Below are 22,843 nucleotides of genomic sequence, written 5' to 3' on the forward strand. Positions count from 1 at the left end.
CCCCCACAACGCCTGGCTATTTATAGAGATGAGGTCTCCCGCTCTAGCTCAGGCTAGTCTGTGAGCTCAGGCAATCCACCCAGCCTCAGCCTCCCAGAAAGCTAGGATTACAGATGTGAGCCACTGTGCCCCGCCCCATCAAGGATATTCTTAAGTAAAACTGATATTAATTATTTTCCTTTTTTACTGCAAATACCTGGCAGTGAAGAATGCAATGACTATAGTATGTTTTGCTGCCACTGCCTTGATTTGTGCTAAGGCAGCAGTTTTGCCCAGATGGCTCTTGCAACATAATTGCAATGTCAACATAGTTACAAAGGCAAAAAGTCACGCTGTTGTTTTCATGAAAATAGCTTGACCTTGAAGACCCCCTGAAAGGGTCTCAGGGACTCCAGAGGGTCTGCAGGGCAACCTTAGTTTTGAGAACCACTGATCCAGGTGAGAGGGCCAGACCAGGGCCATTTTGTTGTTTACGGCCTAAGTTCTGTTCCTCATTTTGAGCCCCCGCCGCCATTTTAGATAATAAGCTTCAGCTTCCCCAAAACCCTGGCCTTTCCCCCAAATCAAGCACCCCAGTCAGCCAATCAGAAGTGCTCCCCACCCTTCTTGCTTCATACCACCCTAAGACCCCAGTTAGGAAATCCCCCACCCCTCATACCTGTACCAATCCAGAGCCTCCCCGTGCTTCCCCAACCCCTGACCACCAATCACCCATACTTCCCCATACCCCGACCACCAATCAAAAATGTACCCCACCCTTCTTCACCCTTCTTGCTTTCTGTACCCTATAAAACTTTCCAACCCCCTAGGCTGGGGCCTTCCTTGGTATGTTTGTCAAGGGAGGGTCTGAACTCGAGTTTGCCAAATAAAGCTTGCCTCTTGCTTTTACATCGGAGTGTGTCTCAGTTCGTCCCTTCGTGGGCTCAAGGACTCAGGGAAATTCTGGGTACCACACAGGTAATTTTTGTTCATTCTTTAAGATCTTAACTATTTCTTTAGTTTCCATCAAATCTATTTTTCTCCTTCTTCATAGTAACAGAACCCTCAATTTTTTTTTGTTTTTTTTAGAGACAAAGTCTCACTTTATTGCCCTTGGTGGAGGCTGTGGCATCACAGGTCACAGCACCTCCAACTCCTGGGCTTAGCTACCCAGATTTACGATATACCTAACAGACTCCCCCAAGGCTGGATGTGTCCAAGTTGAGTCAAACATGGGAACCCTGCCCAAATAGAGTGGACCCACCTAAATGGATTAACCCTCACCCTCCCAATGAATGTCCTACCATGGAAAGGTGGATGGACCAACTCCCTACCCTTCCCCACAGGATGTCCCACCTAAGAAAGGTGAATGGGCCAATCCCCACACCCTTCCAACCTTTAAAACCCCCCATCCACCATTATCCATGTGTTGACTTCTTTCTCAAACTCAGCTTGCCCTCAAAGGATGGAATAAAGGCCACAATTGCCCACACAGAACCTTGTCTCGGAATAATCTTTTTATTTTCAGTTTTTGATCTCTCACAGGTGATTCAATTTGGCTAATGATTATAAGCAAAAATGTTAGGTGCAACCTCTGAGTTGCTCCTTAAAGGGAGTGTGTGGTGGCATCCTTCCTCAACCCTTCTCTTCCTGAGAGCTAGAAGGCAAACACCCTCTCCATTGTTCACAGTGTGCCTGCTTTTCTTACTTACAGGTCACTAGCCGGCTCCTGCTGGCATTTAAAATTTGGAGCCCTGCTCTAGTCCAAACCTCTCCACTTTCATTTATATATTCAACAAGTATTAAGTGTCCATCAACCCACAGCACTCTGCTAGGTGCTGGGGATGTCATGTTGAGTGGGACAGATATGGGCACTGCTCTAGCTTGTGCAGACACTAAATCATGAATAATTTCATTACAATTGGACAAGTGCTACAAAGGGGGAAGTGCAGGGTGCTGGGAGATCTCATCACCGGGGAAGCTTTCTTTCAAAGGTGAGAAGTGTGTATGGGAAGCCTTAGGTTCTGCTGCCAAGAGAAACAGAAGCCCAAAGTAATAGAGGCTTAAGCAAGAATGGAAGTTATTAATCATGTGAAACAAATCTGATAATCGGTCATAAGGTGGGGGGTGAATGGAGGGGAGGGGAGGAGAAGGGAAGAGGAAGGAGAGGGGGGCAGAGGACAGGGTAGGGAGGAGGGAAGGGTGGGGAGGGAAAAAAGAAAAAGATAGAGAGAAAGAGGAGAAAAGAAGCAAAGTCCAAAGGTGGGTTCAGAGGTGAGGGAGCACCTCACTGTACCCCACTGTCAAGATTGGGGCTATTTGTATCTTGTTAAATGTACCATCTGCCAGTGCCTAACTTCCTCTCCACTGTCTGAGAAGGCTACTCAGGTTCCTCAGTCGAAATAATTTCCCTCATGATAAGATCTTCCAGTACCCTGCCCTTCTCCCTTTGTAGTACTTACTAGTCTAATTGTAATGAAGTTATTCATTGTTTAGTGTCTAGCTCACAGGCTACAGCTGTGACCCTGTCTATCTCCTTAGCACTATACCCTTCAGCACCCTGGCAGAGTGCCTTGGCCCTGGTAGATCCTTTAATGCTTGTTGAGTATTTTTTTTACATATTACACTTTTTGATATTAAATTAATTATGGCAAAATATACATAAAATTTATCTTTTTTTTTGCAATTTTGGCCGGAGTTGAGTTTGGCCCCTCCACCTCCAACATATGGGGCTGGCACCCTAATCCTTTGAGCTGCAGGCACCACCCTAAAATTTATCATTTTGACCATTTTATTTACTTACTTCTTTTTTCTTTCTTTCTTTCTTTTTTTTATTGTAGAGATAGAGTCTGACATTATTGCCCTTGGTAATGTGCTGTGGCATTACAGCTTACAGCAACCTCTGACCACTAGGCTTAGGTGATTCTCTTGCCTCAGCCTCCTGAGTAGCTGGGACTACAGGTGCTCTCTACAACGCCAGGCTATTTTTTTTGTTGGCAGTTTGGTCAGGGCATGTTGTAACCCGCCACCCTCAGTATATGGGACTGGTGCCCTACCCACTGAGCCACAGGTGCCACCCTACTTATTTCTTCATTTTTGCTTTGTTTTGTTTTTTGAGACTATCTCTCTCTCTCTCTCTTTTTTTTTTTTTTTTTGAGATAGCGCCTCAAGCTGTCACCCTGGGTAGAGTGCTATGGCATCATAGCTCATAGCAACTTTGTGGCATCATAGCTCACAGCAACCTCAAACTCTTGAACTCAAGCAATCCTCTTGCCTCAGCCTCCCAAGTAGCTGGGATTATAGGCACTCACCACAACGCTTGACTATTTTATAGAAATGGGGTCTGGTGGGTGGTGCCTGTGGCTCAGTGGGTAGGGCGCTGGCCCCATATACTGAGGGTGGTGGGTTCAAACCCAGCCCCAGCCAAACTGCAGCGAAAAATAGGCGGGTGTTGTGGTGGGCCCCTGTAATCCCACGTACTCTGGAGGCTGAGGCAAGAAAATCACCTAAGCCCAGGAGTTGGAGGTTGCTATGAGCTGTGACTGCACAGCACCCTACAGAGGATGATAAAGTGAGACTCTGTCTCTAAAAATAAAAAAGAAAGAAATGGGGTCTGGTTTGTGCTCAGGCTGGTCTCAAACTCCTGAACCTAAACAATCCACCCACCTCTGCCTCCCAGAATGCTAGGAGTATAGGTGTGAGCCGCTGCCCCTGGCAACTTATTTATTTTAAGAGACAAGGTCTTGGTGGTGCCCATAGCTCACTGGATAGGGCGCCAGCCACATACACCGAGGCTGGTGGGATCAAATCCAGCTGGGGCCAGCTAAAGTAACAATGACAACTGCAATAGAAAAATAGCCAGGCATTGTGGTGGGTGCCTGTAGTCCTAGCTGTTCAGGAGGTTGAGGCAAGAGAATCACTTAAGCCCAAGAGTTGAAGGTTGCTATGAGCTGTGACACTACAGCACTCTATCCAGGGCGACAGCTTGAGACTCTGTTCAAAAAAAAAAGAGAGAGAGAGAGACAAGGTCTTTTCACCCAGGTGAGAATACAGTGGTATGAGCATAGCTCCTTGTAACTTTGAACTCTTGGGCTCAAGCAATCCTCCCATCTCAGCCTCCAATGTAGTTGGGAGTACAGATTCACACCACCATACCTGAATGATCTTTTGTGTTTGTAGACCCAGGGTCTTACTATGTTGCCTAGGCTGGTCTTGAATTCCCAGCCTCAAGTGATCCTCCTGCTTAGGCCTTCCAGAGTGCTGGAATTAATCAGGCTGAGCCACCATATCAGCCCTAACCTTTTTTTTGCAGTTTTTGGCCAGGGCTGGGTTTGAACCTGCCACCTCCAGCATATGGGGCCGGCGCCCTACCCTTTTGAGTCACAGGTACCGCCCAGTCCTAACCCTTTTTATATGTATAGCTCTGTGGCTTTAAACACATTCACATGGTTGTGCAACAATCTGAAACTTTTTCTTTTTTTTTTTCTGAGACAGAGCCTCAGGCTGTTCCCCTGGGTAGAGTGCTATGGCATCACAGTTCACAGCAACCTCCAACACCTGGGCTCAAGCAAGTCTCCTGCCTCAGCCTCCCAAGCAGCTGGGACCACAGGCGCCCACCACAACGCCCAGCTATTTTTTGGTTGCAGCCATCATTGTTGTGTGGTGGGCCCAGGCTGGATTTGAACCCTCTACCTTAGGTGTATGTGGCTGGTGCCTTAACCACCTGAGCCACAGGCACTGAGCCGATATGAAACTTTTTCATCTTCCCCAGCTGAAACTCTGCATCCTCATTCCTCCCTCCCTCCGTGCCCTGGCTACTGAATACTTATTGAATGAAGGGGTTTGGCCTAGAGCAGAGGGGCAAGGCCATAAATTTTTTTTTTTTTTTTTTTTTTTTTGAGACAGAGCCTCAGGCTGTCCCCCTGGGTAGAGTGCTGTGGCATCACAGCTCACAACAACCTCCAACTCCTGGGCTCAAGCAAGTCTCCTGCCTCCGCCTCCCAAGTAGCTGGGATCACAGGTGCCCACCACAATGCCCGGCTATTTTTTGGTTGCAGCCATCATTGGCGGGCCCTGGCTAGATTTGGACCCACTACCTTAGGTGTATGTGGCTGGCGCCTTAGCCACTTGAGCCACAGGCACCAAGCCAAGGCCACAAATTTAAATCACAGCCTGCTTGCTAGGTAATGAGATGAGAAGAGTAGCCTGGCATGAATAGTAGGGATGGGTGGTGGATCTAAGGGAAACTGAAGAGTACCCACCTCAGCTCATAAGGGCACCTCCAGTAGAGTTGACAATAGGGGTCAGACCAGCTCTGCCAAAATTTTGAGAGAAGGTGGAAAACCAGACATTTATATAATATTTCTTAATTATGATGTTGGCAATGATTTTGTTTAACATTGGGTAGATCAATCAAAAGCACTCCAAAGGCTGGCTCTAGCTTTGGGCCTTACCACTGTGTACCCCGTGGACCAGATAGACCATGCAAGGCCTGCCAGTTCTGGGTCTATGACCTGTGACTGCCTGTGATGATGGGTTCTTAGGGGTCAGCAGCCCTCCAGGATTTACAGACAGGAAAAGAAAAGAGGAAGAGGAAGCTTGAGTTTATAGGGACTGTTTAGAATTGCTGTGTGCTTAATATGGTCATGTCTTTTATTTCATCCTCACAAGAATGATAGGTAGTATTCTCCAGACCATGCAAATGAGGAAACGGGAGGCTTGAATGAGTTTGTAAAAATTGCTAATGTTTGGGTGGCGCCTGTGGCTCAAAGGAGTAGGGCGCTGGCCCCATATACTGGAGGTGGTGGGTTCAACCCAGAAGTGGTAGTTTCAAACCCAGCCCTGGCCAAAAACTTCCAAAAAAAAAAAAAAATTGCTAAAGGTTGCAGAGCTAGTAACCGTAACTGGCAGAACTGAGGTTTGAATTTACCCACTTGGACCCCACTGCCTGAATTCTGACCCTCCTGACCCTGCCTCTCCTCTGCATTAAGAAAGGCGGGGAGACAACTCCAAGGAGTCTTCTCTCATGACAATGGAGGAGTTGAGACCAATAGCCTCATCTGGGACTTCTAAGGCTTTAGCATCCCAATGATTCTCACATCCACAGAAAAATTTTCCATTTCCAAAGCACTTCCACATACATTTACACCTACCAGACCTTTCTGGTGTTATTCTCCTCATTTTACAGGAGAAAAAACTGAGGATAAGGCATCTGCCCTATCACACAACTAAAAGCATAGTGCACAGGGGGTTTCCAGAGGTCTCCTGGTTCCTGATTGAGAGCTGTTTTTGCTGCATGAATTCTGTCTCCAGGCTGAAGGAGGGGGAGGAGGCCGAGCAGGGGGAAAGAGATGGGGAACAGATGGAAGCCAGCATCATAGTGGCTGGCACAGTGAGGGAGACTGGGTGATTGTAGGGCAACCAGTGTTGTAAGAAAGTTGAAAGCCCCAGGTGCAACCCGGTGGTGGCCTCCTTACCAGAAGCATCTTTGGCTTTGCTGACACCCTCTACCAAGGGGAGTGGGGGCAGGGCTTGGAGTGGAAATTGGGGGAGGAATCACTGGGGCTGTTCTGTGGGAAGCAGAGTCCAAGAAGACTAACCCCCATCTCTACCCCAACCACGTTTCCCTTGGCTCAAGTACCACTTTCTGTCACTTTCAGAGGGTAGTCCTTGGGCTTCCCTCACCCCATAGGAGTGAGGTTTGAGTAGGCACATTTCAGAGCCTAGCCTGGCTCAGCCAGCTGACACCTGCAGCCCTTGGAGAAACTGTCAGCCACAAAGCAGAACCAGTCCCCACCCCAACACCGGTCCCTTCAAAGGGGGAACTCCACTTTGGTCTGAGCCTGCGTGGGGAACCCTAAGCTCCTTGCTCACCTCCTTTGAAGGGAGGTAGCAGCAGAGGCTCAGGCCTGAACCTCCCAGCACCTCTGCCTGATAGGGATGGTGAGCAGGGGCCTTTCAGAAACCCTGACCTGCCCCACCCTGTGGAACTGAGAGGATGGTGAGGGTAGGGAAGCCCTGGCAAATGCAACCATAGGTCTGAAGCCCACAGTATGGCCTTTTGCCTGATACACTTGACTAGCCAAGGTCTTGGGCCTTGTTTGGTCTCTGGAACTTCTCAGTAGCAAACAATATGTGCAGCAGGAGGCTGCCAGGCCCATGGGAGAACTGGGAATCCTCAGAGATGCCCCTCCCCTCTCTTGGCCTTGCTTTCAGGTGGGGCTGCAAGAGGGACAATGTCTCCTTGTTTGGAGGAGCGCAGTCCTCTGGCCAGCAGCCAGCAGCCAGCTAAGTGAGCTGTCTCAGAAGCAGATCCTCTGCCACAGCCAAGCCTTCAGATGATTGTAGCCCTGGTCTACATCCTGGCAATAACCTTATAAGAGACCTTGTGTCAGAACTACTCAGCTAAGCTGTGCTCCTAGACTCCTGACCATGTGAGATAATGTGTTTATTACCTTAAATTAATAATTTCCCTCCTTTCTCATTAAGTGACTAATTTGAGAGTGATATGATTTCAAATTGTTATACAGCAATAGATAACTTGTACAACTCCCTTTCTTCTTTTTTTTTTTAGACAGAGTCTCGCTGTGTTGCCCAGACTACAACGCTGTAGCATCAGCCTACTTCACAGCAACCTTGAACTCTGGGGTTTAAGCGATCCTCTGCCTCAGCCTCCTGAGTAGCTGGGACTACAGGCAACTGCCACAATGCCCAGATCATTTTTCTATTTTTAGTAGAGACAGGGTCTTACTCTTGCTCAGGTTGGTTTTGAAACCCTGACTTCAAGTGATCAATGTGCCTCGTGCTAGGATTATAGGCGTGAGCCACCATGCCTGCTCTCCCTTTCTTCTTTAACAAGGACCTGAGATGATTCCCACCCACCTGCTAAAGCTATTTGACCTCCCACCTCTTGACACCCCTTCCCCACCAGGACTCCAGTCTGGAAATTGCAGGTGTACAGATAAACTTGGAGACACCCACAAAATTTCCCAAAGCTCCTGGTGCCCTTAGAGGACAGGAAAAGGGCTGGAGGTTATCCTGCTGGATGGGGAGTGGGGTCTTGTGGAGAGAAGGCTGGGAGTAGTACTGTCACCCCAGGAGCGATCCCATAGAGAAGCACTGTATGCACAAGCCCTCATGCCCCTCTTTGCTTCTGCCTTTGCTCTGCTCTTCTCTAGAGGGGTGGAGGAACAAGGTGGTGCTTTGCTCTGCCTCTGTTCCCTCCCTGTCTCCTTCATGAAACAGCAGGGGGAAGTCCCTGCTGGCCCCAGTGACTCTTCAGTGTCTACTCTCATAAACCCAAAGAACATAGGTTGTTATCTAGTAGAAAGGAAAAATGCCACCTACAGAACTTTCCAGGAAACCCCTGCCCTCCTAAAACATGGGGGCTTCCACTAAGGCTGTGGAGAGCAGGGTCCTGGGGTGGAAGTGAGGAGTCTTCTCAGTAGCTGTCAGCACCCCATGGTGAAGGGTGGGAGTGATGCTATGGAGACTCCTAAAGGGATTTCAGGACTTTACTTGACAGTGCAATTATCCCTGGCAAGTGCCAGAGCTTCCTCTTTCTGGTGCTACTTTTCCACTCCTGACAAGTAGAAGAGCGGCAAGAGTTACCACCACCCTGAAGTCAGAACCTTAGACTGCGGGCCAGGCGCAGTGGCTCACGCCTGTAATCCTAGCACTCTTGGAGGCCAAAGTGGGTGGATTGCCCTGAGCTCACAGCTTGGAGACCAGCCTAAGCAAGAGTGAGACACTGTCTCTAAAAATAGCCAGGCATTGTGGCAGGCGCCTGTATTCCCAGCTACTTGGGAGGCTGAGGCAAGAGAATAGCTTGAGGGCTCGGCGCCTATAGCTCAACCGGCTAAGGCGCCAGCCACGTACACCTAAGGTGGCGGGTTCGAATCCCCAGCCCGGACCCGCCAAACAACAATGACGGCTGCAACCAAAAAATGGCCGGGCGTTGTGGCGGGCGCCTGTGGTCCCAGCTACTTGGGAGGCGGAGGCAGGAGACTCGCTTGAGCCCAGGAGTTGGAGGTTGCTGTGAGCTGTAATGCCACGGCACTCTGCCCAGGGGGACAGCTTGAGGCTCTGTCTCAAAAAAAAAAAAAAAAAAAAAGAGAAGAGCTTGAGCCCAAGAATTGGAGGTTGCTGTTAGCTATGACACCACAGCACTCTACCAAGGGCAAAAAAGAGACTCTGTCTCAAAAAAAAAAAGAACCTCAGGATGCCCTAAATCGTCCATTATGGAGTTTTCAGAGGTGTCCCTCTCTTCGTTCTCTGTTGTCCCTAAGCTCCTGTCCATTGGTCTACACAGGGACAGGTCTTAAGCCTCATGGTCTGTCTGTCTGTGTCACTTTATGCACAGCACACAGGCCCAGTGGGACACTACATGCATTTGCCACCATATACCTCCCATCCCAGCAAGCTTTCTCCCACCCAATTTCAGTATTTTGTCCTCCTGTACAGGGCTAAAGTCCCTTGGCAGAGCTGTCTGTGACTAAAGTCCACCATTGGAGGTGGGTGCCTCTGTCCCTATGGGCAATCCAGATGTCAGGGTTTTGTGGACTGGGGCCATGTCTGTTCTGCTGAAAAGGCCATCACAATAGCCCAGGAGAATCCTCCTTCTAAGAGAGACAGACAGAGAGGAGGCAGAAGTGAGCTTGGGGATCTTCAATATCATCATTAGCATGATCAAAGCAAGCTGCTTTCTCCTTCATTAATGGGTGATCAGACCAGTATGCCTTATGTCTACAAGACTTTTTAGTATCTGATATGCACAACTGCTGTTAGTGGGTTATTATCATTATCCCACTTGATATAGGTGAAGAAAGAGGCTCAGGGGGAAGGGCCATGTCATATCAGCAGAGCTGAAGTGAGGAGCCAGGGCTCCTGGTGGTTTCTCTTGCTGGTTTCTCTTCTCTGTGTCCAGGCCAATGTTCACAGCCCCCACCTTTGTCAGACTTGGATTATAGGGCTAGGGCTGTGAATCCTGAGACATGCGTTGTTCATGCCCTCCGCTGAAGGGTGCACAGGCAGGACATGTGATAGCTTCCCATAGAGCATGCAAAAGCAATGCCCACACTCACAGCACTCTGTTCCCCCATCTTGTCTGCTGCAGCATTAACTCTCCTTGAGCCTGGCACAGCCAGCCCAGGGACCTCCACTGGGGTGTGATGAGGAGTGACCACTGGGTGGCAGTGTGTTCTCATGCCTGGGACTAGAAAAGTCACTGAGGGCTGAGGAAGGTAGGGGGTGGGGCAGAAGTAGGAACCTCAACTTGCCGCCCAGAAAGGCTGAATCTCCTGGAGGTCTTAAGGTGGCTGGGATCCTCTGTGTAGCACGTGTGCATGTGTGTGAGTGTGCACACGTGCGTGAGAGCATATGTGCACATCTGCTGCAGCCAAGGGGCCCAGGGCAAGTGCTGAAGTGCAGCTGCTGAGTGTGAAGTGGGGTGGCCAGAGGGACAAAAATATAAAGGAAACCAGGGCAGCCAGCATGCTGTGGGTGGAAGCACAGAGGAGGGGGCTGCCGAGGTAAGGGGCGAGAGCTTTTTGGAGCTTCAGAAAAATAATTACCCAGGAGAGAGAGAGAGACAGACACAGAGACAGAGAGACACCAAGGAAGAAACAAAGCAGCCAGAAACAGAAAAGGGGAAGATGAGGGAGATTGGCTGGGGAAAGTAGGTTAGGAGGCTAGAGTGGGAGTAGGGAGCCCCCAGAGGCTGGGGAGAGACAGGAACCTTCCCTGGACAAGAAAGAGTCAGACGCAGGCTTGCTGCTGACAGGGAGTGTATTTGGACTGAGCTGCTGAGATCTGCTGGCTGTTTCAGCTTCAGGTCAAAGTTGCTCCAGGGCCAGCTCTGGCTCCAGCTCTGGGTCCAGCCCCGGCTCTAGTTCCGGGCCTATCTCCGGGTCCAGCTCAGGCTCTGGCTCCAGGTCTGGCTCTTGGTCCTGGCCTTCTAGCTTGCTCTCAGCCTGAGGAGAGTGAATCCCATGTTCTAAGGCAGAAAATCTTCTTGGTCGCCACTGTGGGAAGAGATAGAGAGAGAGGAGGATGGATGAACAGAAGGATCTGAGTCCATCTGTTTTTTTCTCAGCAACTCTGCCCTCCCCATCTGGTGCCACCCCCTACTCCAGGCCTCTCCAGGAACTAGAGGTGGGGGCAGGGGGGCAGTGGTTCTGAAGGCAAGTCCAGGATCTTCCATCTTCCTTGGTCATCTTCCCAAGGAAGGGTGTCAGATAGCACTCTGAGAATTGATGAGAGAGGCAGCCAGTTGGGGAAGCGTGTGTCCCTGGCTCACCGGTCTTTTCCAAAGATGAAGGCTAAAGGCTCCAGTCACCAAAAGGAGTGGACAGAGGATGCCCAAGATGAGAAAGAGAGGGAGGTGGCCTGCTTGGAGGGCACCTGGGGCTCTCCCAGAGTGCTGAGCACCTATGGAGAAAATACAGGATTAGGCATAGTTCAGGGCTGTCACTCCCTCACACTTTACAGATTCAGTGAGGACCACAGAGAGTTTAAGAAACTTGTCCAGGGTCACTTAGCTAATTAGTGGCAGAAGTGGGTCAGTCCTGGGCAAGAGCTCTAGGTCAAGTCCCTTAATGGAAAGAAAAGCACTGGGATGAGGATTATGGGGAGTGTTCTGGAAGGGGAATCAAGACTGTTGCTCTAGAGTTTGGGCTGTGACCCACTGAGGCCTCAAACCTGGGCTAGACAGTGCTGGGAAATACACCGCTGCTCCTAGAAGCCTCTCTCCCTGGTACAGCTGGCATTGCCAGGGCTGGGAATGGAGGCTGGCCTCCTGCACCTCCAGCCAGGGTCCTGAGGAGGTCCTCCAGGACTCATTGTCCAGAGGCCTCCACACAAAGCGTTCTTGTCCAGATGCTGGTGTCACCTCACAAAGCAGCTTTTCCAGGGAGCCAGGTAACCCAAAAGATTTGGGAGTCACTGAAAAAATTAGAAGTAAGAGCTCTTTTAGGATTCCAGCCCCCTTAGTTGGTACCATGGGTTCAATACCTAGTCTTAATCATCCTGGACTCACTTGGGTTCTGATAAGGTGGATTGGGGGAGGGGATCAGGGGTCATGGCCAAAGTAATCCTATCAAGACCATGGATAATGCTCTGCTCAGCTTCCTACCCTGCGTTCTGGGATCCTTATTACCTTTAGGACTTGTTCACAAACTGGCCCTGAAAGACCACATAAATACCATTTCTATTTCTTTTATACTACTTTCTACTCCAATGCCCAGAATCCTCAATGTCAGTCAGATGACTTGGACCCCAATCTACCTTATAATTTTTCTGCTTCCATCCATGACATGACTCACATCAGTGCCCCTGCACTGTGGTCCCCCTGAATGAAATTTATCCCCTTTTCTGAAAGTATAGAGAACAGTGAAGTGACTCACTGATCTAGAGACAGAGCATTCTCAAAGTTGTAGAGTGAGAAATAGGTGGGTGAAGAGCCTTGATCTGACAGAGAGTGATGTACCAGAGAGTGAAGATTTGGTGACAGAAACACTTGAGTTCAGACCCTGAGTCTGGTACTTCCCAGCTGTGTGACGTTGAGAAATTTCCTTCTCCCTAAAACAGAGGTAATAACATCTCTACCATGGAGTTCTTGTACATGGAACAGTTGATTCTCCAGAAAGTCACTGGACAGAAAGAACTGGTATGTTTTGCTGACTGACCTGATGTGGGAAAGGAAGAGGCCAGGTTTCAGGGTAAGTGGAATACCAGTGGTGACTGACAGGCTGAGTCAGCCAGAGGTTTGGTGTGAGGAAAAGATAGAGTTCAGGGTGATGCTGAGGGATGGTATGGTATCTAGATAGAGATATCCAGAAAGCAGGTAGAAATTCAGGATTGGCCCTCAGGAGATGTATTATTTGTTAGCATGTTCATTTATTCATTCAATATACATTATTAATCACCTACCATGTGGTGTTACTATTCAGTGGCCGCAAATGAGTGCAGCAGACATGACTAATCTGTCATGGCTGATAGTTACCAATCAGTTAATACATACTTTCTGACCTTTTTTTCTGTTTGTTTTATACTGTCTTGGAAAACCCTTGCTCTGTAAATATTTGCTGATCATGGAACTGATTTATTAACTCCTCCCAAATCCAGGCCACTTCCTGCAACTTTAACCCAAGCCCTGGCCTCAAAGTGGACAAAGATTCTACAAATATACTCCACCTCTTTTGAACCACTCAAACTCTTGTCACCTCTCCTTCTAACTTTCTAGACCTTCCAGCCAATTCAGAGCAGGGGAGTCCCATAAAGAACAGTGGAACATTTATGTTGTGACTCAAGGGGAGATTTTCAGTTCAGTTATTTATAATGTGGGTAAGAAAAGAGGAGACCATAGTGGGCAGCCTCTGAAACTTGTGCCCAATGGCTTGGCATCATGAAGTGAATTTGCCTGGTCATTGCCCAGCCAGCTCTCCTTCCTTGTCCTTGCTGTCCTGGGATGGGAGCAACTCCTTTCCCACCTCGAACTGACCTGTAATGACTGCCAAAGTGACCCTGGCACTGAGCTGCTGCCCCTGCAGATGGATGCAGCAGGTGTAGGTCCCAGCCTGGGCCTGACTCACAGCCTCTAGTCGAAGGGTAAAGTTGCCATTGTCTCTAGCCACCAGGAAGTCAGGGCCTCCACCAGGAGGGGCCCACTTGGCAGTGAGGGAAGATTGGGTCCCCACACCCGGAGGCAGGCGGCAGGGCAGCTCCACTGTGGAACCTGCTTCAGCATATACTGTCAAGGGGGTCGGGGGCTCCAGACCTGGAGAAAAAAGGGAATCCAGAGTTAAAGCTGAGGTGGGGATGCAGTGGGGTCAGAGCACTGGGATGGGATGAGGGACAGAAGAGTAAAGGAGATGGTTTGAAGAATGCTAAAGAGAATAAGGTGGATGAACCAAGGATGTTAAGTAACCAGGAAAGTGGGCTATATCAGCAAAACAGTGAGAGAGTGAGACTGGGAGCCCAAAAGAAAAGCCAGAAGGGGAGAGGGCAGATGAAAGGCTGTCTCAGGAAAAAGGGGTCAGACAGGCTCAGAGCAAAGACGACCAGAATTAACTGCTGAGAAACTGATTTGGGGACCCAGAAGCCGGGGAGGTGATGAGGGGCAGGAAGGGGTTGTGGTCAAGTGTGAGGCAGACTGGAGGAGTTACCCAGAACAGTAAGGTTGTACATCATGGAGACATTGAAGCCATCTCTGTAGGCGAGGATGCAGCCCCAGGGCCCAGAGTCCAGGGGGCTGACTTGGGGCAGGAAGAGGAAGCTTCCTGCTAAGTGGTGATGCAGGGACTCTTGGACAGGTACTCCGCCCTGGCCCCGGAACCAGTGCACAGAGACTGGGCGCTCAGGGCGGCTAAAGGAGCAGTTCAAAATGACCCAGTTGGAGGTCCTGAGAGACCCTGAGGGGAAGGCAGTCACTGTGCAAAGATAAAGAGGACTTGATCAGCTCTATCAGAAACACTCTCCCAACACATCAAGTAAACCAAGCTGGAAGCTCCTGGAAATGGGACCTTTCTTTAGATTTGTCTGCTCCCACTCCACTCAGCTCAGTGCTTGATACCTAGAAGTACTTAAAGTGGATCCCCAAGAGTCCCCAGGACTACTTTCCTCATCTCCTCCCTCAATTTGACTTGGCATCCTCTGGCCTCCCCCTTCACCAGGCCTAGCCTGAGGATCCCCACCAAGGCCACCCCTGAGCTACATATACCTGAAATGAATCACTGTAGCCTCCACACTGTCCCCCAGAAGTGCTTCCCCACCTCCACCAGGGCACTCCCGCAGTGGGTAGGCGAAGGGGAGCTCCAAGGGTGACACAATCTCTCCATAGGGCCCTCCGCCCCCCATACACGTGCTTGAGGGCACCTTCCCCTCAATCAGGCTCCCCACCCGCTTCCTCTACCCTCTGGGGGTTCTCGAAGCGTCTGCCGCAGCCCTTCCTGCCCCGGGGCGGCGGGGACGGTGGCCCTCTTCCCCACCCGTCGCCCCTCGTCCCGCCCCACCTACTCGAGGCCTGACCGACGATCAGACGGAGGTGGCAGGTGAAAGTGTGTTCCCTGAGGCGCACAGTGGCGCGGTATTCTCCGGCATCTGTGCGCCGGACTGGGCGCAGCCACAGCGAGAAGTCGCCGCGCTGGAGGCTGCGCTCCTGCAGCTGGACGCGAGGCTGCAGAAGCAGTCTTCCGCTGCGCAGGCCTCCGGGAGTCACGATCAGCACCGTGTATAGGGAGGGCGCCGCCGAGCTAGAGCCGGGCGGCCTGCGCGGGAGAGAGAATGGAATTGAGAAGCTCAAGGGGGAAGAAGTCAGAGAAGATGCAGTCAACTACACTTTGAGGATAAGGATACCGGCCCCAGGAGATCTCTTGACCCACACCAACCGGATGGGCTTGGGCCCTGTAGGTGGGTTACAGGTGCGAACCGGCCATTCTGCAGAGGAAGGGCAGGAGGGTGCCTGAGTGGGGGCGGCTAAGACATTGCCTTCAAAGGGATTGACTGACGCGTGAGGGGAGGGGACAGAGGGCCTGCTTGGGTGTTGGGTTGAGTCTGGTTGCCATTGGTGCTGGACTTAGAGGATCTGTTTCCCAGGTTTGGGGCACATACCTGTCTGGTTGATGCTGCCAAGTGATCCCTCCTCTTCGGGGAAGGCTGACATCCCGGATGGGGGTTGTGGGGCTGCAGGGAAGCTGGGCAGGAGCCCCTTCCTGGGCCCACACCACCTGGACCTCCGACCCAGGCCTTGGAGCCTCCACTAGGAGAGCCAAAGAGAGGCCAAGGGGAGGAGCTGTGAGCTGAGACTTAGGAGTAGAGAAGGAGCCTCAGTGTTTTCCAGAGAGGGACAGGGTGGAGGATGAGCTTGGGTTTCTCTCCCTTTTCTGCCAAGGGGAAAAATCTAAGAGAGGTTTTAGGGGTGGAAGGATCATCCCCAAGAAAGGAGCCACTACAGAGCCAAGGACCATGGGAGGTGAGGTTTTTATTGTTTGTTTTTTGGTTTGTTGTTGTTGTTTTGGAGACAGAGTCTCACTCTGTTGCCCAGGCTAGAATGCAGTGGTACCATCATAGCTCAGTATCTGGGCTCAAGCCATCACCCACCTCAACCTCCTGAGTACTTGGCACTATAGGTACACTCTACCACACCCAACTAAGAACCTCAGGATCTTTGAGGCAATAGAGAGATCCCTACTGCCCCTTCCTTTGGGGTCTGGAGGTCAACCCTCCCATCATCCCCACCTTACCTGGAGCCATCCACAGCAGTTGCAGAAGCAGGAAGCCCAGGAACTGAGCCTCCCACATTTCTCCTATGGCCTGGGCCGTGGTGAGTCCTCCAAAAAGAGGTCAGAAAGGAAGAAGGGAGACAAAAAAGTTCCACAGAGATGGAGGTGGAGGAAAGGAATCTGGAGGAAGGGGGATTGGAGAGGGCTGGAGAGAGGGTGGGGAGGAGCAATGATCAGAGACTGGAATCCAGGGCAAACCTGGTCAGATCAGGCCGACTTGACTTGGGAGGTGAGGGGGTATACCAGGGAATCGGCAGGGTAGAAGTAGAGAGCAGAAAGAGTGGAGGATCAGTGGCTGTCAGGGTGGTTGTCAGCAGGGATGCTGTTCTGCTGCTCTGGGGGCCCTTGCCCCTGTCCTTTCTCTCCACCTTCCCCACTTCCCCTCCTTGTCGCCGCCCCCCACACCCAGGGCTTACAGGTTTCGCTTGACAGTGGAAAGTCTGAGGGGGTTGATTCCCAGCAGCATCACCCTCCACCTCTGTGGTGGCACTCCCCTTGTTTACTTCCTCAGTCCTGGGTGTCCCCACCACCCCCTCCCCCAATCCCCTTCTGCCCTCTTCCACAAACCATCTCTCCCTGGAACAACCCCCTTGCCCATCTCTAAGCTGTCCCAGTATTCACACTTTCTTCTTGGCACGTTCTTTCCTTGATACTTATCCTCTCTGCTGTTCCCTCAATCTCTCAGAACTTCATCATCTCTGTAGACTTGTCCCCCACCCATCCCTACAATGTCTCCAGGCAGGAGATATTGACAGGAAGCTTCAGGGCATTTTTAAAAGATCATAGGTCTGGGGAAGAACATGCCAACTGGTGAGAGGTAAAAATAGCTACATGGTATGGAGCCTGCATTGTGCACTAGGGACTGTATTGGATACTTAACATACAGTAACTCATATCTAGTATTTCTCCCCATTGCACAGATGAAGAAACTAAGGCTCTGAGATTAAATAATTTGCCAAAGTTAAGGATAAAAGGTAAAAGTTGTATATGTAGTCCAGACCTTGGGAGCTGGGAATAGTGGTGTTGGTCAGTCAGCCCCAGTTTCTCCCAGCTCAGACCCCTGTCCTTCCCTCCAACCCAGAGGTTCTGAACTAAGGAGAGGACAAAGATTATAGGTACATGGGAAAATGCAGCAATCTTGCAATGCAAATCAAACTCAAGAAAATCTGAAGCATAGGGACTAGGGAAGGCAGACTGACAGATTAACTCCTACACCTCCTTACACCAGCCCAGCCCAGGAGCCCTGGGTCAGTATAAGAACCAGCAGCAGACCTGGGAATCACAGGAGGCCCTGGAGTTCTCCCCTGCATGACTGTGACTGGAAGGAGCTCACTTCCTACTTGCCAGAAGGCATCCAGATTCAGGAAGCTGAGACCTAGGCCTACCCCAGCCCTCTCCCAGTCCAGGGGCGGGACTTCCTGTTTCTGTGTGTCTGGTTCAGCACAATAGGACTGGTGGCTTTCCACTGGGCTCAGCAGTGTCTAGGTCTTGTGTGGTTTAGCAGGGAAGTGTGTATTGCTGGGGAGGAGCATCCCCAAGAATCCAAAACAGAACATAACTCTCAGAAGAGCTAGGTTCTGGTTCACCCCTGCAGGGCTGTTCTTGTTTTTGTGAATCTTGATTGGTAGAGTGTACTGCTGCTTTTGTTCCATGGGAAAGAGCCTGATGGAGTGTGAGGTCAGCCACCCTCCTCCCTCTACCCTTTTTTTTGCATTGATGGGACCCCTGGAAAGCAGGAGACGGGTTAAAAACAGAAGCGCGACCATTTCTTTATTAAATTATACAAAAAGGGGAGGGAGGGGGGCAGCTGTGGGGCTTGGCCCCAACCCCGGCCCTAACCCCGGCCTGGCGCTGTCTGAGAGGAGGGGATCTGAGGGAGACCTGGGAACAGGCAGGATAGGGACGGGGCAGGGCAGGAGACTGGGGAATGAAGAGGTTAAGGAGGAGGCCTCCAGAGGAGTAGGACTGGTGGAGGGAGAAGGAAGAGAGCAAAGAGACAGGAGCAACAGGGGCCAGCTGGGGAGTCAGATGGAGCAGGTCAGGGTGTAGGACAATGGCAGAATGAGGGTGGAGAGGCAGAAATGAGAACGCTGGGGAGGAAGAAGAGGGTGGCACCTCTGGCAAGGGCCCAGGGCAGGAGCCAGGTAAAGAGTGGCTGTACTTGTCTTTTCCCACCCCCACCTCCAGGCCCTGAGGGGCCTTCCACCCCCAGCCCATTGGCAGGGGGCTCATGCTGATGCCCCATTTTCTGTCTTCTGCCTCTTGGGATCCGCTTCATCCTGTACAGAGGGAAAGAGTTAAGGTAGCTGTAAAATGGGAGAGGAGACTGTACCCTGTCTGGCTGTGCCAGCCCCCGCCCATGCCACCACAAGTATGTGGGTCCAAATCCAAAGGGCTCCCGGCCCCTGCTGCATCCCTGAAAGCCCCTCAGGCCCCGCAACCCAGCCCAAACCTCCTCTTCCGCAGCTCTCTTCAGCGCGGGCCCTTCGTCATCCTCTTCTTCTTCTTCCTCATCTGAGGAGCCAGAAATGGGTGATTGGGGAAGGGCAGGAAGCTACAGCAGAGACCCCCTGTGGTAGCCCTTAGCCCTGTTTCAGGTCTCTGAACCCACCCTAACTCTATGCCTTTAAGACTGTACTTTTCCAGCCCAGCCTCCCCTGCCCTTCCCCACCTTCTTCCTCCCCTTCATCCTCCTCTTCTCCATCTTCAGCAGTTTCTTCTTCTTCCTCCTCAGCTCCGTTCTCCTCCTCCTGTGGAGAGCAGGAGAGGGAGCACAATCAGGCTGGCAGTGGGCCTCCTTGGCAGCACAGAGGAAAGAGGCTTGGGTGACAGAGGACTTAGGAGAAGCCCCAGGATAGGGAAGTGAGGATGGCAGGTGTTAGGGAAGGGAAAGGCCCAGGCCCCCAGGAAGGTAACTGGAGGGAAGCTGGTGGGGTAGGGGTGGTCCTCTCCCGCCTGACCCCTCCACACCTCCACCACTTCTTTCTTTCGCTCTTTCCGGCTTGCCTTCTCCTCCACCTTCTCCTTCTTCTCCTTCAGGTCCTATAAGGGAGAAAGAGGTCACCTTTCTGTCACCACAAATGGTGTGCAGCTCTTAAGTCTCTGCAACCCCAGTTCTCCCCTCACTGCAGTGAGCTTAGAGGAGTATGAAATGGAGAGGGTAGCCACAGCTTAAAGACAGAACAGAGGTGTTAGGGTCCGTATACTAGGGCCACAAAGGAGCTCAGACCAGACACACTTTGCCCAAGACCGAACGAACCTGGGTGAAGAAGAAAAGGGAGCAGTAGTAGTCCAGGTAACTGATCATGGATCCCCACCCCCTCCAAGTTCTCTGAAACCTCACTGGCTGAAGAGTTCAGCTCAGCAAAGCAAATCCCCTCCATCTGCTGGCAGCTCAGTGCCCCACCCCCCTCTCCATGTCCCTTGCCTCTTCTGTGCCCCCCCCCAAACTGCCTGCCAGCTCTGCCTTTTGTCTACCTCTGGGGCCTTTTCCTGAGTACTGTGTCTCCTGGGCATCCCTGCCAGCTTCCCCTTCAGCTTCTAGGGCCTTTGTTTCTCTCAATCTGTGTCTCCCTAATCCTCATGCTCCACTTGGCCAACCACTACAGGAATAGGGACAGCATCTTAGCACATTCCCAGCACCCCCCAAAACAGTTCAAGTAGTTTCCTCCTCCTGTGGTACAGGCATTCAGGTAAGGGAGGATGAGAAGTAGCCATTTCCAGTTGAAATGTAGGTAAAATAGGAAAAAGGAAACATAGAAGGGAAAGAGTATCAGACGTGGTAGGTGAAGTGAGAGAAACACACAAGGTCTGTGTCTGGGATGGGACAGAATGTAGAAGGAGGGGGTACCTGTCTAGAGGACCCTCCTGTCACACTACCACTCTTCTCTCCTTCACCTCAAGATCTCAGCAGGCATACCCTTGATGTCCTAGTCTGATATGGCAAAAGGAAATGCACACGAGAGTTCCCTCTATAGACACCACTACACCAGCCTTACAATTCAGATTCCAGTCCTCTCCTTACTCCACCACTGGCAGGCACAGAGCAACATAGTAGGTTCCCTGTGTGATCAGATCTAGTGTTGGTGTGCAACTCTGTGTATCTGATTCCATGCAGATGGAAGTTTTCTGTGTGACTAGATCACCCTGGAAGGGAGTGTCCTTTCTGAAACAGGATTGGGGATAGGAGAGGGGCTTGGTGCAAAATGGCAGGCCTGAGTGGAGGGCACTCAATTCTCTTCTCCCATTAAGGGGAGGACAGAACATTTTATCCTCTCACTCCAACTAGGTTTCTTTTTCATCTCACTGTGCTGTCTTCATCTTGGCCACAGGTTGGTATGGCATTTCTGGTGGGCTTTTCCCTAGGCCAGGAGAGCCAGGGATGCGTCTGCTTTTCTGGGGGTGTAGTATGTATGGCCATAGCCTGAGTTTCCCATCTGGGCCGTTGAAGGGAGAGAGAAAGAATACCAGAGACCAAAGTTCAAGGGGCCGGGCCCTCTCCTCCCCTGTTCTGTCCTTCTGGTCAATGTCCTTCCATGATCCCTTTTCCAGGAGGGTATGTGACCTGGGTCCTAGGTCTTGCGCTAAACAGCCCTCTGGCCTCATTTACTCAACACAGGCACACAAACTGACACAGGCTGACACCAGTTCACACACACAGCTACAGAGAAGCACCCACACGATCGGAAACACATGGTTTGGTGTTTGGCCATTCTGATACACTCTTGGAATCACACAAGAACACAGTGAAGCCACTCAGCACTCAAAAAATGACAACATGGCTTTGGAACATCTACGTTTCCACATGCACACATGTAACTGACACGGGCAGTCCCACACACTCATGGATTTCAGACATACAAAGACACCTACTCAGTGAAGTCACATGCCACTGCACAGCCCATCAGAGGGCCACACAGGCACACCTTGGCGGATCTCACACACGTCCCCTCTCCCACGGCCTTTAATCCCATTGGCTGCTGCTTTCACTTCACAGGCCTTGGGGAGACCTGTGTGATGGCTCCTCAGCAATCCCCCAAACATGTACAAGATCCGCTCCCAGCCCCCACATCCTGGCCGCATTAATTTCCCAAAGCGACACTCCCCAGGTTCCCTAGGGAAATTACAGAAAGGCTGGAAGAGAGGAAAGGGCGAAGGCATGGGGCCCAGGAAGGCAGCTGAAGAGGGCAAGGACAGCGTGGTGTAATACCATGTAATGCCCAGTCTCAGCTTTTTCTAAGGCTATTCCTGCCCCCTCTTCTGATTTTTAGGAATTCGAAATTCCTTAAATGTGTATGTGGGAGGGGGACGATGAAGAGAAAAGAAAGCTTAAAGCCAGTGTAGGAGAGGGAATGGATGTAGCTGGACCAAAGGAAGGGAGTGAGAAAACAGAGGCAGTAGCCACCCGGGGAGAGAAGCAAGAGGAGGGAAGCATGAGACCGTCGAGCCGCGAGGGGAGGGGCCAAGAGGAGTAGCCTCCCGGGCGAGTCCTGTTTACACTTGAGGATCACAAACCGCTTAGCAGAGTAAAGGTGAGGTCAGACTGGAAGGCGGGGAAGGGGACGGGAACCGGGAGCGGGGAGGGGGCCCCGATAAAGTGAGACGGGGAGCGCTCGGAAGGGAAATCGGACGGGATAGAAGCGGGCGAGGTGGAGACCGGGAGGGGTGGGGACGGCGGCGGGGGCCGGGCGCCGACCAGAGTGGCGAGGCCGGGAGCCGCGGCGCGGCGCGGCGCGCGCAGGGAGGCTAGAGGGCGCTGGCGGGATCCGCGCGAAGCGGGGTAGGCAGCGCCAAGCTGGGGAGCGGGGGGAGGGCGGAGTGGGGTCCGCCGGGACCCAGGAGCGAGGGCCGCGCAGGGCCGTCGGGGGCGGCCTGGGGCGGAGGACCGCCGCAGGCCATGGGGCAGCGCGGGGTCCTGGCCGCCGTCCTCTGTCCACCACCACCACCACCCCCCCTACGTACCTTGGCGCTCAACTCGGCCGCTGCCTCCACGCTTTTCTCCGACATGGTGCCGGGGACCGGGCCGGGGCTGGCGGGGAGCTGGGATCCCGGGGCCGAGACGGAAGGGCCCTGGACGGCGGAGGGTGGCCGCGGCCGAAACCTGGCGCGGCGGCGCGGCGGCGCGGCGGCGGCGGCCGCTTGGCAAGCTGGGTCTCTGGAAGAGGCGGCTGAGGCGCGCCGGGCGGGGCGGGGGTGGGTCTGGAGCCGAGACCCGCAGGGCTGCGGCCGTCCGGAGGGCGGGCGGAAGGGCGGTGCAGGCGGTGGCCGGCGCGCTCGGCCGCGGTCGCTCGGTCCTGGCTTGCCGCCCCCGCACAGCAGAGCCGCCGCCGACCAGCCGCTGCCGCCCCCGGGAAGGCAACCCGCTTATAAGGCGGCGCTGTCCGACGGGAGGGGCTTTCCAGGGGTGGGGCAGGCGGGAGCGGGGAGGAGAGGAGAGGGGAGGGGGATGAAAGAGGAGGTTGGAGAGGTGGGGATAGGAGGATGAAAGCTAGGGGAGGGAGAGCGAGAGTCGGGAGGGAGGACTAGGCCAGGAGGGGGAAATGGAGAGACTGACGGCCGCGGAGAAAAAGGAGTGGGGCGAGGAGGTG

At 52.3% G+C, this 22,843-nt stretch overlaps 2 protein-coding genes across 2 annotated transcripts; both read right to left on the reverse strand.

The window, feature by feature from the left end:
- Positions 1-10,746: 10,746 nt before the first annotated feature.
- Positions 10,747-16,275, reverse strand: LAG3 (lymphocyte activating 3). The gene is made up of 8 exons (XM_012809334.2): positions 16,218-16,275; positions 15,511-15,733; positions 14,992-15,242; positions 14,142-14,405; positions 13,478-13,753; positions 11,677-11,919; positions 11,276-11,406; positions 10,747-11,000 (listed from the first exon to the last, which is right to left on the reverse strand). The coding sequence occupies exons 1-8, from the start codon at positions 16,273-16,275 to the stop codon at positions 10,812-10,814; spliced, it is 1,635 nt and encodes a 544-aa protein (XP_012664788.1). The 3' UTR covers positions 10,747-10,811.
- Positions 16,276-18,000: 1,725 nt separating this feature from the next.
- On the reverse strand, positions 18,001-22,778 carry PTMS (parathymosin). Its single transcript, XM_003796395.3, has 5 exons — positions 22,218-22,778; positions 19,227-19,298; positions 18,928-19,006; positions 18,709-18,770; positions 18,001-18,535 (listed from the first exon to the last, which is right to left on the reverse strand). Exons 1-5 carry the CDS (start codon positions 22,260-22,262, stop codon positions 18,485-18,487), a joined length of 309 nt encoding a protein of 102 aa, XP_003796443.1. The 5' UTR covers positions 22,263-22,778; the 3' UTR covers positions 18,001-18,484.
- Between the last annotated feature and the right edge of the window lie 65 nt (positions 22,779-22,843).

This window comes from Otolemur garnettii, unplaced genomic scaffold, assembly GCF_000181295.1.
Source record: "Otolemur garnettii isolate 467f Iridium unplaced genomic scaffold, OtoGar3 scaffold00104, whole genome shotgun sequence".
Classification (NCBI taxonomy): Eukaryota; Metazoa; Chordata; class Mammalia; order Primates; family Galagidae; genus Otolemur; species Otolemur garnettii.

Coding starts and splice junctions, on each gene's coding strand:
- LAG3 (XM_012809334.2), bottom strand. CDS start 16,275: ATGTGGGAGGCTCAGTTCCTGGGCTTCCTGCTTCTGCAACTGCTGTGG. Junction 11,920..13,477: donor CACTTTGGCAGTCATTACAG/GTCAGTTCGAGG, acceptor TAATTTTTTCAG/TGACTCCCAAATCTTTTGGG. Junction 11,407..11,676: donor CCCAGCACTGTCTAGCCCAG/GTTTGAGGCCTC, acceptor TTTTCTCCATAG/GTGCTCAGCACTCTGGGAGA.
- PTMS (XM_003796395.3), bottom strand. CDS start 22,262: ATGTCGGAGAAAAGCGTGGAGGCAGCGGCCGAGTTGAGCGCCAAG. Junction 18,771..18,927: donor GGATGAAGGGGAGGAAGAAG/GTGGGGAAGGGC, acceptor CTGGCTCCTCAG/ATGAGGAAGAAGAAGAAGAG. Junction 18,536..18,708: donor AGAGAGCTGCGGAAGAGGAG/GTTTGGGCTGGG, acceptor CCCTCTGTACAG/GATGAAGCGGATCCCAAGAG.